Source organism: Triturus cristatus, chromosome 5_2 (assembly GCF_964204655.1).
Source record: "Triturus cristatus chromosome 5_2, aTriCri1.1, whole genome shotgun sequence".
Classification (NCBI taxonomy): Eukaryota; Metazoa; Chordata; class Amphibia; order Caudata; family Salamandridae; genus Triturus; species Triturus cristatus.
The window spans coordinates 902,356,548-902,373,519 of NC_140588.1; the positions used below are offsets into that span (position 1 = coordinate 902,356,548).

General features: G+C 45.2%; 1 protein-coding gene across 1 annotated transcript in view; it reads left to right on the forward strand.

The window, feature by feature from the left end:
• Nucleotides 1-16,972, forward strand: part of SLC25A43 (solute carrier family 25 member 43) — a 240,579-nt gene that overhangs the window by 65,255 nt on the left and 158,352 nt on the right. The window contains exon 3 of the mRNA XM_085608053.1: nucleotides 6,134-6,306. Within this exon, the coding sequence (XP_085464179.1) occupies nucleotides 6,134-6,306 (173 nt within the window). The remainder of the gene's footprint in view (nucleotides 1-6,133; nucleotides 6,307-16,972) is intronic.

Below are 16,972 nucleotides of genomic sequence, written 5' to 3' on the forward strand. Positions count from 1 at the left end.
GAGGAGGGTGGCGTCTGTCACCAGCTGTGCGGTGGTGTTCTCGATGCAGCCTGTAGCGAGGCCCTGAGCCCTGCCGTGATCTTTGCAGTGCGTGGGTGAGTAACAGTTTGGTGTCCGATCAAGTGAAATCTGTACAAGGGCGCAGTGTGGGCACATGCATTTGCGCGAGGGTTGTCAGTGGCTCCCCAGTACACCCATAGGAGTGTGGCGGTGATTTGTGTGATGGCCGCTATGGTAGCTGGGGTTACAGTGAGAGTCTCACCCGGGTTCCTAGGTGATCGTGGACGAGAATGAGGGGCTGTGCAGCCTGGGGGGGAAAGCCAAGTTCAATGACGGCACTTGCGTCCCTCACCTGAGCGTTTGCCGACATGTTCCAATGCTCCGCAGGTCTGCTGGGAAAAATCTGGTTCTGTATAAGGTGAGGGACCGCTCCGACGCCCCCTCAGGCGCCCTCTCGGGGTAGGCCCCAGCCGCGGCCTTGCGTCGCACTCCCATGCCGCCAACTGACACTCGCAGCTGGGGTAGCCGCTCCCGGAAGTGTCGGTGCCTGGAGCTTCCCCTCGGCGGCACCCGCGATTTTCCCCAAAGTTGGCTCGGGCCCTGGGCAGCAGTTATTGCACGTGGGGCCCCCCTCGGGGAGGAAGATGGGCCGGGGCAAATTAGTTTAGGCGGATGTTTCGGGAGTGGCGCATCGGAGCTCAGCTACTGTGCGGCCATTCCCGTCTGCAGTTGGCCACGCCCCCCAATATTCTTGTGTTCTGATTTGCTAAAGAAATGATAATTTTGCTCATACCATGATGAATTTGCAGTATTGCTAATTTCCTATGCAAGAATTGTATATAACCCCCTTAATTGTGGGAGTGAACCACAGATTTTTCTGAGCTTTCCTTTGTTGCTAGGGATACTGCCCGATTTTCTAATGATTTTGCTGCCAGTTGGGACTTAGAATATTGTCTGATTTTGGCATACTCTGCAACTGAGAGCCTTCAGTTATTGAGTGTGGTCCATTTACTTAATGAGCTGTATTACACTGCTAATTTGATATTCGGGGAAGTACCTTAATGCGAGGACATATGACCTCATGAAAATGAGATTTAACGTCATCTTCGTACCAGTAAACTGTGGGAGAACTTAATGAAGTACATTTTGCTGTGTAAAAATTTCTGGGGTTCAGTTTTGCTCCCCCACTGTTCCAAGCCATACCTTAAAGACAGAAGTCAGCTCTTTTCATTTTGCGAAGGGTTTAGTCTCCCTAGTGGATCTTCTTCTTGAAGTGAACATTGTCATGACAGTTGAAGAAACATATTTTTTTCAGGGTGAGGGCCTACACAGGAGTGGGAATAAAGTTGTTATAGTGTTGTAGAAATAAGTAATTTATATGCGTTTGAGACTACTCCACATTCTCCTTTGCTATAAAAAGTCATTGTATAGTGAGGGTGAGAGGATGCTTCTTTGATTAACCGGACCAAAAGGTACCAGTCCTGCACCTTCTGGGTTGTCCCTCCACTTGTTCTTGGTTATCAAATAGTCTAAGTCAGTCTATTTTCTTCAATTGTATTGCTCATGTTTCGGTTAGTTCCTCTACATCTCTTTGTTTCGTCTCCCATCTCCCACCTTTCTATGGTGTTTTCCAGGGCAGTAATTCCTTATTAAGGACTGATTTAACATCTTGGGTTGATTTAATGTCCAGGTTTGTGGCTTGTACACTATGAAAATTCTCTCCCCATGTCATAGGAGATTGTGTCCGATTTTAAAGTGTTGGTCTTTGAAGAGGTTAAAAAATGATGTCTATGAGGAATTAGGCTACGCAAACAAATGATGGACGGAATGCTGAATAAATCATACATTCACCCCCAGTCAAGCCTCATGGGAACAGTCCAGACTGAACTGCCAAGCAAGGTCCTCTCTGGACCGGAAACAAGCATCCTGGGACCGGTTTCTGGGTATTACCCTTCATCAGCCAGGCTAGCTTGAATCCAGTGGCACAGTGAGCAAGGGACCCATGTCTGGGCATACCCAACTGGTCCCAAGATGCTTGTTTCCAGTCCAGGGAGGACCTGGCTTGGCAGTTCGGCTGGACTGTTCACACAAGGAACAGGGTCAAGACTGATTTGCATATGGTTGGGTCCAAATTGGGGTGGTGTGGTGAGCAAAAGAATAATAGACTAAACCCAGATCCTTTTGACTGGGGGTGAATGTTTGCATTGTCCATCAATTGTTTCTTTTGCATATGTCGCCCTAAGTGGGAAGGGTATGCCCAGATGTGGGCCCCGTGCTCACTACACCACTGGATTCAAGATAGCCTGGCTGATGAAGGGTGATGCCCTGAAACCGGTCCCAGGATGCTTGTTTCCGGTCCAGGGATGATCTGGCTTGGCAGTTTGGGCTGGACTTTTCCCACAAGGAACAGGGTCAAAACTGATTTGCATACGGCTGGGTCCAAACAGGGGTGGTGTGGTGAGCAAAATAATGATGAATTATTCAACCCAGATCCTTGTGACTGGGGGTGAATGTTTGCATTGGCCAGCATTCCGTCCATCAATTGTTTCTTTTGCATATGAGGAATTAGGAGCGTAGATGCTTACTTGCCATCAGGTCCCCATTGAGATTACCTTCCACCAATGCACATCTTCCCTGTGGATGCATTTGTTCCCTAGTGATCACATATGGAATCCCAATCTGATCCATATTAGTGCCTACCATATGAAGAGTACGATTTATTTGTTGGGGGACCTCTCTAGCATTTCCTGAATTTAGACCCGTCTTCTTTTATTAAGTGGAATTCTTGAATTGGAGCCACATCAACACCAAATGTCATAAGTAGCTGCATATTTGAAAGCACTTAAAGGATGGGCCATCCCCTTGAAATTCCATGCAAAGAATGTTCACCAAGTTAGGTAGCTAATTTGTTTTAGGTGTATCACTGTTACATGCTCTTGGAAGTAGCAAGATATGTTTGTGAGCCTGTTTTGCACCACATATGTCATGAGACTAAAACTCTAGTGTCCAGAATGGCATTCAGGATACATGATGTAATTGTGTGTATGATACTTCTGGTCAGTGTGATATATAAATATCTATAGTGATTTCCTGTGAACCTCCCTCCTCCCTTTGTAGGACAGGGCAAAGAACTAGTCCAGTTTAGAATAACCCCCACCAACCCCACCGGGGCAATAAATAAGATATTGCAGCCATTAGAACAGTCAGTCATGACATTCCGAGTCTTCATGCTGAGGAGAGAGGAACTGGGAGCGACGTCAGGGGAGCCTCCCTGCTGATTTCAACATTCCATAGGTGCTTTAATTATAGGTCTGTGTTTTGCAAGGTGGCTTATCATTTAGGCAGCCTTGTACCTACCTTTATCAGGACGTGAACTACTGTGAGATGAAATCAAATTGTCTGCAATGCCAGGGGTGACCCTGGACATGTCTTTGTCATCGTTTAAGAAGTTACCTTCCTTTTATTCAGTGGAGTTAGTCTCCGAGTCACTGGTCTCTGAAGATCTGTACTTGAGTTGCTGTTGGTCTTCCTCTCTGTCAGTGTCTCTTCCATCTTAGTCTGCTCCTGGGGTGTTGTTTCCATGGCTGAGTTGGACCATCTCCAGTAGTTCTCTGTTCCTCTGACATTGATATCTTTCAGTTTTTGTTTGACCTCACTGCAGTTGGAGCATTGCGGCTGCGCTGCTAGTGTGTTGTCCAGAAATCTCATGATCTTGATCTTTTCAGTGAGAAAGTAACCTCCATTCCTTGGCTTCTGTAGAATCACATCTCTGGCTCTATAATTTAGATGCCATGCCACTACCAGTCATGGGGGCTTGCCCATTTGGGGAGAGGGTGGGGTTGCATCAGAACTCTATGGGCTTTTACCCTGCGACAGAAGTTCGAGAGGCCCTGTGGTATAACAGCCTGCAACTGTCACTTTTTGTGTTCGGAAAAAGCTACTACACTTCGGCTGTTGAATCAGTAGCACCCACCTCAATCTTCATAAAACTCTGGTCTACTGCCGCCATATCCATTTTGGTTTCCAGTGCTTCCTTCATGGATGTGATGGCTTCAAGTCTCTTCTCAAGTTTGTCTTAAGGGCCAGTAGATTTCGCATTACACCCATTATTTCTCTGGTTGACTCATTTTCCTTAGGTGTAGCCATAGGCGAGGTTCTTGAATGGGACCTTGAGCTTGAGAAGATGCTGTTTTCCTCCTGTACATAAATGGTTGCTTCAGTCCATTGTCTGTCTGTAGGTAGCAGCAGGATATGATAATCAGTGTTATTATGGTGATTTGCCTTTGCGGGTCGTAGCTTGTAGCATGGCTGACACTATCAGCATTCATTCTTTGTTGGGGTTCCCAGTAAACAGTTTCTTTGATTCAGACATTTAGATATGCAGCACATCACGTATCTTGTACCCCCATGTTAAATTTTCTGTCTAAACGTACTCGCGGTGAAAGGTGAGGGAGCCTCATAGTGTGACAGCTGAGACCTTTGCCCAGATCTGTTGCAGTTTAGATTCAACCAGTTAAGAGCCACTGTTACACCTGCTTCCCTACTCTGCTCCAGCGATGAAACTCCACTCCATGTTGTGGTCCCAGTCACGGGGTGGAATCTAGTCGATAGTCTATATAGTGAAGACCCATTGGGGCCTCAATGTCACGCCTCAGCTCCCCTCACTTCTCCGTGGGAGTCGCCTGGAACAGTCACTGTGTGTCTCCCTTGTTGCAGATTTTCAGGTCCTGGGACTCTGCGGCTAGCAGGTTCACTCTCTTCAACATTGTTATTGCTCTGGCAAGCCCACTTGATTTGCAGTGGATGTAGGGCTTATGAACTGTGGTCATGCCTGGGTCACCAAGACTCATCTGGGATGTCACATTCAAGGCACAATGAGGTGATTTTGCAATAAAATTGAGGACAGCCAATGGAGAGCTCCAGGGAAAGCCTGTCTTGCCATTGCAGCTAGCCATGTCCCCACTGTTTGGCCTGTTTAGCTACTTTCCCGGACCTTGAAGCCTTTATCCGGACCGGGGCAAGCTTTTCTTTTCTGGAGAAATTCTCACACCACCAGGTGCCTCACTAGACGTGCTAGTTGTCGGGAGAAATGAATCTCCATACAGCATGAAGGATACTCTTTGAACTCCTGGACATTTGCAGTAATGTATTGAGTAGTGTACTTAGAAAAAAACACAAAGCTGATAACATATACTCATATTTGGTATCTAATATTTACCAAAATATGCACTTACGTTTTCAGGGAGGAGCCTGTGTTACCTCTACTTCATTAATCGCCACCTTGTAAAGTCTTTTTACCTGACATGCACTGAAGATTAGAAGTGACCGTTCGAGATGTCAGGAATTTAAATGTGGTTGCACAAATCCAATATAAAAATAAAGGACCAGATCTGCAAAGTCGTTTTGTAATCGCAAACCCTGTGATTGGCAAAATCACAGGGTTTGCAACCGCAAATGCCTTTTTTTCCTCTTTACTACCTTGCAAAATGGGATTTACAATCCAGCCCCGATCACAATTAGAAGGGGATGTTAAAAGGGTGTCCCTTCTAATTGTGAGTTGCAGTGGTATGTATCAATGGTTTACGAATGCAGTTGTGTTCACAAACCATTCATCTGTTACCGGCACATCAAAGGAGGTGGTAACTGATTCGCAAAGAAGGTGTCCTGTTGAGACACCTTTGCCTTTGACAAGGCTATCAGCAGATGGTCCATTGATGTAAAACCGAGTCCAGTTTCAGGAACCATGGAGAATATGGTTTGCGCCACCAGAGGGTTAGCAGCCTCTTGGACTAAGTACAGAGTTGTAGTTATTTCTGAAATCAATAGATCATCTACCTGAACACCACCTGATCTTTTTGTTTTGCATTACTGGTTCCAGCTGGGTGGGGCCAGTCTGCGAAACATGATTTTTGGCTGACATAAGACTGGGCACTTGATTGCTCTTAAAATCAACAAATGTTGACACTGAGATTGCAAAATGTCTCTTCACCAAGAGAAGAAAAACACCTTTTACATAAACCCCAATGTAGTTCTCATAATTTAGAGGTAATGCTTAACATGAATAGTTTCTGTTTTGGCTTTCCCTTACGTATATCCTTGGACGTAACTGTTTCTGTTGTATTTATCTTGGCAGGTGCTGTCCCTTTTTCTGTGGGCTCGTTTGCCACCTACACCAGCCTGGATAACATCTGGAGGGATCCAAGCACACGCTTTACACTTCTGCAGAACTTTGTCACTGGTTGCATAGCTGCAGGCGTTGCACAGACCCTGTCCTTCCCTTTCGAAACTGTGAAGCGAAAGATGCAGGTAAAACGCCTTGTTCATGATGCTGTTGCTAAGAGACCGCCTTGACTTGTGTCTCCACATTGTCGGTGATTTCAGTTTTTAGTTCATAGAGCATGACGGGGGCCGTTCTAGCCTTCGTCAAGGTACATATGGTTGAAGGATTACCTGGGGCAGACCTTGTACAACATACAGGGTGTAAACAGACTCTTGAACCTGACGCGCTGCATTCCAGGCGCAGTATTTTGATCCGTACACAACCTCTTAAGAACATTTTCAGCGAAGCACTCTGCATGACAGTTATTTGGTCCATAGAGTGAGGAGTGAGAGACACATAATGCCACTCTAGCAGTTTCTCACTTTCACACATGGTCTCACAAGCGGATGAACATGTGTGAGCATATGTCCACTCCTACTAAGGTGCGTGCACTGTACCCCCAAACATATGCAAGAACAGAAACCCTGTATACAAAAAAACACACACCAAGAGTCCCCAGGTAAACATGAACAAGGAAGGAACAAGAACGCTCACAAACACTCAAAAATGAAAAAGTTACCAACCAAAGTCCCTTAAATGTCCAGGATTGTGTATTGTTCATTTTTGACGAACTGCGTGAGCCATGTCTGGATTTCCATCAAATCGCCCACCATCTTCCTCTTCTTTTCTATCCAAGTTTTCAGAGAACCCACCCTTGTTCATTTTGGCTCGCTTGCCAGTATGCATCAATTCGTGCTTATCTGAATCTTGCCATTCTCAGTCAGTGCAGCATCTTTCCACATTTATTTTTGCAAAATCACTTTGATATTCTGTAAAACACTTTACTCAACAATTTCACATTTCACTTGCTCCGTGTTCCTTTACTGAATCGCTACTTTTTTCTTCGTTTCCAAAGTTGCTTTCCCTCTCCCATTCCCTTTGAAAACTTTTATCCGTATGTATATTGCAAATTTCCTGTGACTGACCCTGGAATCCTTCCTCAAAGGAACACAAACGGCAAGCTTCCTGTAAAGGTTTGGTGCAATACGCTCGGAACATATCCCCTAAGCCTTCCATCCATGCACCCATCCCGTCCATGTAACTATAATCATGGCCACTGGAATTATGGGGCAGAAGAGGGCCTAATTATGCGGCAGGGACAAGTAAATTATGCATCAAGAAAAGGCAAATTACGCTCCTAATGCGGCACATTTTGTAATAGTATTATTCCTAATTTCATCAGTTTTAAATTTAGTAACACTCTGTAGGCATTGCTTGCACCTCATTAGTACCAGATTAACATCCAGATATAGAAATGGAGCAACAGAAAGGTGAGCAGTCCAGCTTTGCAAAGGGTCTTCCACTGCGTGGTGACACGTGCCGTAGCATTTTTTGCAACTTTTGAACTGTTTGAGCTAGAAGCCATTTTTTGTTGTTAAAATCTGCAGATTGTGTGGCCGATGATGGATTATGAGGCAAATATACCAGAGCTATAACTATAAGAAAATTGCTGCGGCTGCATACTAGCATTGGCCCTGAGAATGAGACATTGTTCTTACGTAGCCTTTATCATCTAGTTACACAGCTGCACCAAACCATTAATACATGAATGACATATTCATGCCTTTACACTGATTCCCTGCAGGAATCAACCTTTCGTTTACTCTGAGACCAGCTATACTCTATTGTCAGTAGCTAGTTGTCTGGATAGGTCCTTTTTCTCAAACACCCTGTGCAGAAGCTCATTCATGACACAAGTGGGTCGGCTCTCTACAGACCGCACCTCGGTGGAACAAGAGTGGTGACTGACTATGACAATAGGGACTGGGCCAAACCTGCCATATGGCCAAGACCACTTCAGTGCTGCTTTAGATGTAGGAAATGCCACTGGATTCACCGGATTTGGCAGTGCCCCTTGTGATTTCACTCTTGCAGAACGTACAAAACATTCTGTCTTTGCAGAAGATTCCCACATATCCATTCTAACTCTGCTTCATTGCCTGCTTTCCAGTGTTTCCCTCATGTGCCAATTCTAAAAATACCTTCCTCAAGTATTCTAGAATAACGTAAAGCTGATTTCTCTTCACCAAACCATCTACTCCAGTAATTCCTCCAGCCACTTTCCTGTTCGGTTAAAATTCCTCTTCAATCCTACTTTTAACTGTCCATCCACTCGTATCCATCTGACCTGTCCCCTCATGTCAATCATCCAATCTTTCCTACTGCTCTTCCTCCAGAAAGCTCCCTCCATGGCTTTACTCAGGCAAGTAACTGCACCTTTACTCACGTTCGCCACCTGTGCAATTGATGGTGCAATTGATGCTCCCCGAAGGCAGCCTCAGTTTAAACAAGCATTTGCAATGCAATCGGTTTCGCCTTTAGGACCTTATATGTATTTAGCTGTGCAGCACATTAGCCTGGGTGCTGAAACATCTACTGTTCTTTAACATGGAGGGAAAGTAAGCACCAAACTGCGAAACACGCCAGGTATGGGTACACATGGAGAGAAATATTGCCTATCAGCGGGAAATCGTAAAGTCCAAAGCTCTGCTTTTAATATAAAATCAGGGCCTTCGGTGGACACATAACTGAAAATACAAGATTTGAAAAACATATTGTCTACTGGTGCTCGTGGAAGACTATTTCTATGAACTGGCATCTAGAGAATGCTAAAGTGATTCTGATATTTTACTGACCTCTACTGGTTGTTTTCTATTAAAAAAGTTAAATAGAGGCAGTTCCCAGAAAAATACATTTAAAAAAAGAAAGTCCCTCAGCAGAAAGCAATTCTGGTATTTTACTGACCTCTACTGGTCGTTTTCTATCAAGACAGTTAAATAGAGGCAGTTGAACAGAAAAAAAAAAGTCCCTACGCGGAAGCAGACAAGTCCTAGGGCTGATCTCCAGAGCCCACAAAGTACATGCACGCATAAGTATATACTAAAGTACATACAAGAGGTCTCGAATGCTCGACCTAAATAGAAAAATCAGTCATTACATTATTTTCCTGGAACATATTCAAGTTAATACAGGGGGGTGGGGCTACTGCTAATTACCAAGTCTTTGGGTCACTTGTTTGCCATAAACAGATCCGCTGAGGACATGGTGTGTCAAATATCCTCAAATGATCAGTGTCTTACCAGCACGCTAGTTTTAATGACAGCAGGGTAAACCCATAAATCACTAGGGACATGAGGTAATATAGCTACTACAAGAAACGGTAGTCCTTATTATACCGGTAAAGAGCAATTGAAAACACCCCCAAATGAAGTGAAATAATAAAATGCAAAACAAACCATGTATTACCATGACTCAGTGCGTGCCAATGAGACAAACGTGCTCGGTGCTCTAACTGTAACTTCACCTGCACCTCCACGGAGCGCACACAGCCATAAAGCAATCAGCACATGGTGGCATTATTATGGGATGTTTTTTCCTGAGTTACCACAAAGAACTATTAACTATTTGTGATACCTTCTTGTGAACCTGGAGCTGTCCTATACCCTGACAACTTCTCTACTCTCTGGCGCCAATCATTCAGAGTCCTGATGACGACCCCATATCTCTAATGGGAACGAAACGTCATCGATTGTGGCGTGGACCCTTAAAAACATTTTGTATCAATTAACAGGCTGCGCATTTCTTATTTATTTGATACACACTATGATCAATTTTGTTAGACTTGGGTATCACATTTCAGAGAGTGTCAAGCACGTTTTTGTCACTGAATCCCACTGCTTCCTTGTAATACATTGTGTGTTTTGCATTTTACAACCAAAGTCCATTTGGATGTGTCATTAATTGTCCCTTATTGGCATATTAGGGACTACTGTTTCATGTACTAGTTACTAGCACCTCTTTAACAGGTACCGAATAGGCTACTTCTGCATCACAAATTCTACTCACCGCCTCACTCGTGGAACAACACAGACCCCTACCCACAGACATCTGCTTCCGTGATGACAACACTATCCCCTCCCTTCTTCTTGCTGAGTGCTTTATCTCATGACTTCCTCCACTCAAGAATCACTGTTTTCTTAAGCAAACCGCTTCTGTTGGTTGCACTCATTCAACTGGTTAAGTGATGGCCATAACGATCCAGTTCCTCAACACCAGTCTCACAGTGGTTCCCCTCTGAAAGATCAGCATACTTCTACTCAGAGTTGCTAACATCTGACATGGTGCACTGTTTTGTCATTTGCAATTTCCCTATGCACTTAAATGTCCTATTAGGAATGTATAACACCTTCTCTATTCTTGGACAATGTGTGTATGTCCCTTTGAAAAACCGTGACTCCAGTCCATCTGACATCCTCTTAAAGTTGTACACCTGCTATTGTATGATGAAGGAAGTTAAATGTCTCATATACTGCGGTTTAATCATATGCTGCTATGGCCTTAATTTCCCCTAGCTCTATTTTGTTCGGGATCAAGTGTGATGGCCAACTCTTATTGATCTGCCCGTGCACTTTAGTATTAACTCAGCTCACATGAGCATGGATTCAATAATTTCCCAACTTTATGCCCTGGTATTTATTGGTGCTTTCTTTAATGTTGCACTTGGGTATCTACATGTATTGTATTCTCCAGTTGATTTATAAAAGTATCTCTAATTGGCCATCAGTCTCATGCCACCAAGTGAGATCGTACAATAGGGCACAAACAACTGAAACATTCATCCTCATTTACAGCGTTTGCCTCTTCCCTGATTTCCACAGTGCACTCGTGCACTTGACGTTTACTCTCAGATTAATAAACACCCTGGTGCAAAGCCTTCTTTCCTTAATCTGTGGCATGTTTGTGTTATTGCTGGGCATTTCTTGACATTCTTCATTTGGTACGATATGTTACGATTGTGCATTTGTCACAAGACTTTCCATTCCCTCGAACCATAATGCATCCTTGATGGTTTGAGCACTGTATACTGGCTCATATACTCTGTTCATTTGATACTAATCTTCTTGTGATTCTACACATTAAAAGATTGTGATTTAATGATAGATCCTACAGCTTTCTTGCCCCTAAAATTTGGAACTCTATTTGCATACCTATCCGAAGAATCAGCTTTCATCCTACGTTTAGAAAAGTTATTAAAGCATAGTTATTCACTTCTCCTATCACATGGTGCTTGTTATCAAGATTTATATAGCGCACAGCTTCTCAAGAGTGTCCGGCACTAACTCAGGAAACCTACAACAACAATGAATTGTCCTATTAATCTTGTTGGAAGGGCCGTGTTTTTAGTTTTTTCCTAAAATTGAAGCGTTCCCTTGTGGTTCGTAGCTCAAGAGGTAGTTTATTCGATGTGGTTGTCCTGAGATAGGAAAAAGACCTGCCGCCAGTTCTGGCCCAACCAATTCTATAGACGGTCGCTCGAAGGAGGAACAAAGGTTTCTGGAAGGAACATAGCCATGAATCCTCTCCATCGAATAGCTGGCTCGGAAACATGCAGCGCTTTTTGAACAGGGACCACGGATTTAAAAAGAATCCTTTTTTTAATAGGAAGCCAGTGAAGAGCTTTCAAATGCGAGGACATGTGTGTTCTCGGGGGGAGATTAAGGAGAATACGGGCTGCCGAATTCTGCACCACCTTAAGTCTACCAAGAAGTTACTCTGGGAGACCCAGGTATAATGCGTTCTCGTAGTCCAGTCTGGAAGTTATTAATGCTTGTATCCCCATTCGCTTGGTGTTGTCTGATAGTAAGGGACGGATTTTTTTCAGGGTCTGTAACAGCCCAAAGCAGGAACCAGTCAGTGCCTGGATCTGTGGTTGAAAGGAAAGGGCACTATCGAACTTTATTCCTAAATTCTTTGCGGTACCATGTTGTGCGCCAGGGAGGGGGGCTTCCTTAGGCCAGAAGGTCCTGCATAAATCTGCCGATGGTGGGCCAAAAAACACAATCTCAGTTTTAACAAACTACCTTTTAGTTGTTTGACAACCAATGAAACACCTTAGATAGGCATTTTCAATGACTTCCCCAACGAGCTAGTTTGGTGTTGTCAGCATAGGATATTACCTAAGTTCTTAGAGTCTCCGCTAACACAGCTAAGGGCTTAAGATCTACATTGAATGAAGTAGGGTTGAGTGCCGAGCCCTGAGGCACTCCAACCGTTAGCTCCTGATCCTTGGAAGAAAAAGAGGGTATCTAAGCCTCTTGGCTTCTTCCATCCAAAAACGAAGTGAGTCACTTCAGGGCTAGTGTCTTGATCCCAATAGCTTTGAAGCAAACAAGAAGTCTCCGATGGGGGCAGTATCGAAGGCCGCCGAAAAGTCCAACATAATGAAGACAGCCTCCCCCACCCCCATTGTATATGGCGCCCCTTATGTGTTCCGCAACCTCTATCAGGGCCGTCTCTGTGCTTTAATAGGGACTAAAGCCTGACTGACTTGGGTGCAAAAGATTGTTCTCCTCCAAGTAGTGAGAGAGTTCCGATATGATAAACGCGGAGATACCGCAGTAAGGTCATTGTTGCACTGTACTAAGTTACCTCATTCATTCTTTCATACGTCCTTTAACAACAGACAGGTTTGCTCTCCCCTTGTCCTTCTCCCTGTTCATGTCTCGGAACGTGTACTTAACCTTCTCACTCGTATTAATATTTTGAATTTCCTTTCTGAACCATGGGTGCATTGTCAACATTTTCCTGTAAGCATGTTGTACCCTCTTTGTCAGTTCTGCCACATGCCGCAACATGGGGGTCGCTGTGGACAGCATTGATTTTGTGCACCTTCTGTTTGTTTTCATGCTTCTTCCTACTACTTGTCTTCACGATCATTTAATGACATTTCATTTCATCCTGGAACAACCTGTAATGAGATATTGCAGCTAAACCTTGCTCCTGGCTCCCTTTGGGAGGTCCACAATGAGAGGGACAGTAAACCTTTGCAACACAATATTCTTTTGTGTGTTATATCTGGTGTGTATGTTTTTATTAGCACTTCACTATTGCGTGCAATCCCTTGACGCAGATGTTTGCAGACCGCGCTTTCCTCAGCCCCAGCGATGTGTAGACTTTGTCTCCCGTTATGACTTTATTTATTTATTTGAAGAGTTTTATATAGCGCTGGCTAGACCCGGAGGCATCAGACTGCTTCACATGAGGATAAGTGAGATACAAGTTACAAATGACATCAGTTACAAGAGCATAATAAAACATGGGGGAGGGGGGGGGGGACTGTTACACAGAAAAACGTGTGTTATTAGAGCATAGAATAGCACCAACACATAGAAAAACAATGTTACACGGTCACTTGAGTAAATAGAGCATTACATAACAGAGACACATGTCCTAGGAGCATAGAAGGTAATGGGGAAAGAAAAAGGGATAAGGAATGCAGCTTTGGTCAGGCAGACCAGCAAGTGGAGAGCCACTGGGATGGAAGGCAGCCACAGGAACAAGGAGGGAGGAGGGCAGGAGATCGCAGAAACTGTGTCCAATGTCCGGCTGGGTAGGTGACGGCCGAGGGGGTGAACCAGAGCCGATCTCCTCTATAGCTGTCTAGGCAGCTCCAAAGGGCATCGGCCATGTTGCTCGGTCTCATTCATCCATGGAAATGTGTTTCTAGTGTTACATTTTTAGAGGCTTTCATTTGACAGCAATTTTGCAACTCACTTAGCGCTTGGGAGTTTGAGTAAAATTTCTAACCCTGTGCATCCTTCCACTGCTACCTGAGATTTGCGCTTTGGGGTCGCCCTGGCTGGCTCAACCCGGAGGTATCAGAGCGCATTACATGAGGACAGAGTTATTTCAATTACATCTGTTCAAAGACAAAGCAAAGCTAAACATAGAAACAGTCCTGTGGAGCATAGAGGGTAGTGAGGCAATAGAAGGGGTAGGAATGGAGAACGGGTCAGGCAGACTGGCCAGGGAGACAGAACTTCAGGGGAACATTACAAAGTCACAGTAAGCAAACAGCAGTACAGAACTACATTGGTTACCTGAGCACAAAAAACACATCCTTGCATAGGCTACCAGGGAAAGAAGAAACGCAAGAACAAGTCAGAAGAGAACACAAAGGTGGAGGGGGAGGGGCAATGAGCCCGAAACTGGACAAAGGACAAGTCCGGCAAACCGGCGGTGAAGAACAATTAAACTTGATGAGTCACATAAAGTCAAAGTCAACAAATAAACCAGACAGGTCGGATACAAGGAATCCACGACACCTGGGGCCAGCCTCAAACACCGCACTGGCGCAACCTGGCTGTGGAGAGGGTCAGAAGGAGGGCAGGGGGCGGCAACTTGGATGTCTCGGACGGATCCTCGTCAAAAGGAGAGAAGGCGTCCCGTTAAGAGGGGATCCTCGTGAGGGGACAGTCCGGCTGGGGAAATAAAGTCAGAGACCGGCAACAAGCGGAGAGCTGAAAATCAAATCCACGCCATCAAGATGTAGGGCTAGGGCCGTCTTCACATCGACCCTCAGCACAAAATGGCAGAAACCCAGACCATCAAACCCCGAAACACCAATGGGGGTGGGGGGAGGACTAATTCTCGGTCACGGGAAAACGAGAGAGCAGAAAACCAGGCACTCACCGCTCGATCCCCAGTTGCTAGGAATCAATCAGGGAGCAACAGAGGGGGGCAGCGTCGTGTCGGGCACTGGCTGAACCATCTAGTGAAGCGACTCGAGTGCAGAGAGAAGCAGCCACAGGAGGGGAAGCAAGGAGGAAGTCGCAGCGGGAAGCCGAGCCGCCATGGCCGAGCCCGAAAGGTAGGTGACTCGAAGCAAAGCCTTGGACCCTCCTTCCTTTGGTGCCAGTCCAGCTCCGGCTCTCTTGTGTTCTGCAAAATTGGCGCAGTGGGATTCGCATGCTACATGGCGCATATTTCCATCATCAAACACCTGTCTTGTAATGCATACACACCCGTGTTTACACCCAGAAGACTTCATGGCACGGGTGCACAGGATGCTGAAAGAACCAACAAGAAGGACTGAGTTCCTTACTTGAGTGACCAAACATTTCTTACTGAGTTGTGAATGCCATCTCCTCTTCACTGCTCGATACTCTTGCATAGTTCACGAATACACATTTAGTTATTTTGTATATTCGTTATACTCTCCTAAAATGATAATTTGTTCTATAGCATAAACTGATCATGCGGTTTGTCATGGACCTGTTGCATACGACGCTGTCTATCTAGGGTCCACAGGTACACTTATGCACTCTTAGTGTTGTGCTTGTACACTGGTGCACGGTGAGGGAAATGTGCACTTGTGACTGACACAAACCCATGAAGAAGTGGTGAGGGCCTGACGCTACTCCCATTAGTAAGCGGGGACGCACAAAATGGGGACGGATCCGGTCCCCCGTCGATGGGTGGCTGCTGGCACTAAAGTGGTGGCGTAGATCATCTGCACTCGTTGCTGAATAAGAGTTGAGAGTGAGGCGAAATGTTGTCAGTAACTGCTGTTACAGGTAAAGGAAAGACTCATTCAAAGAGGCAGGCAGCTCATCTGTAACCACTGCTAAGGAGAATTTACATACTAACATCTGTTCCCATGAAACCTATTGCACATACCACGAATACCATGGCACAAAGAGAAGAAACACTCGCACCCTCTCTCTCTCTACCTCTCAACATCTCTCTCCCCTCCGTGTCCCCAGAATCAACTACTGTGCCTCCTAAGTACTAGTGATATGTATTTTTTTTTTTTTACATCAACCCCAATCTTTTATTTCATTATTCCAGTTTACAGTTTTAGGAATAATTTTACGGTAGAGTGCTCTATGTTCTGCAAATGTCATAACTATGCAGGCATCTCCTGCCAGTGAAATTGTACGAACCTTCGCTGGCATCCCTTCTGTGTACATCCACATGTCTGCCGTGAGTGAAAATTCAACAGTCTCCTTCCCATTGTATTTAGAGATGGGTCTCCCCTTCATCTTTTGTGCAGTGAACCCTATAATGCTTTCCTGTTGACAAACAACCATAAATATGCAATCATGGGGCATTAAATGTGAATCTCCCTTTGTAAGAAGAGCTATTAAAGTCTGTTGTTCCAATGGTTTGTACACATTCAACCCTCTCCTAGTGGCTTTCAGCATTTCTAGTTGTGTTTTTTTGTATTGGTGTAATAGCAATTGCCACAGATATCTTCTGTGACCTACAGGTTGCAACTTCAGACTTTCATCCTTTCGAGACAACCATCTATCGAGTGAGGAGACGCTGTGGAGAGCTCGTGCTGGCTGCCGTTCTCTTGCCGTTTTCTTGACTTCTACAGCCTGCCTGCCATATCACTGATCCTTGCGGTACCCGCTGCGCGGGTCCCGCATCGCCTACCTTGTTGGGACTGAGGCTACATCAGACTAGAGCAGCAGGGCTGTGAGCGCCAGGGCTGGGACTCCATTTCCCAGGAGTCCCTGCGTTTGGTATCACCTGCACCTGGACGCTCTCCCTGTTTGCCCCGCCTCCAACCACCTATTTCCTTTATCTGGAACTGCTGCTGACGCTGCACGGGAGCGCGCGGGAGTGCGCCGGGAGAAGCCCGGGACAAGGGACGGACAGTCTGCGACAGTCCGCGACTGGCAGAGACTGGACTGGGCTATTTACGCTGCCCATTTATTTTGGTAAAACGTTATTATCGTTGGTTGCCCCTCCTATTGTGATTGGCTACGTGACTGTATATACTGTTTTGGCGTTGCTATTGTTAAGGCTTGGTTTTTTCTTTTTTTTTTTTTCTCTTTGCAGATCACTTTGTATTTCTAAGGGTAA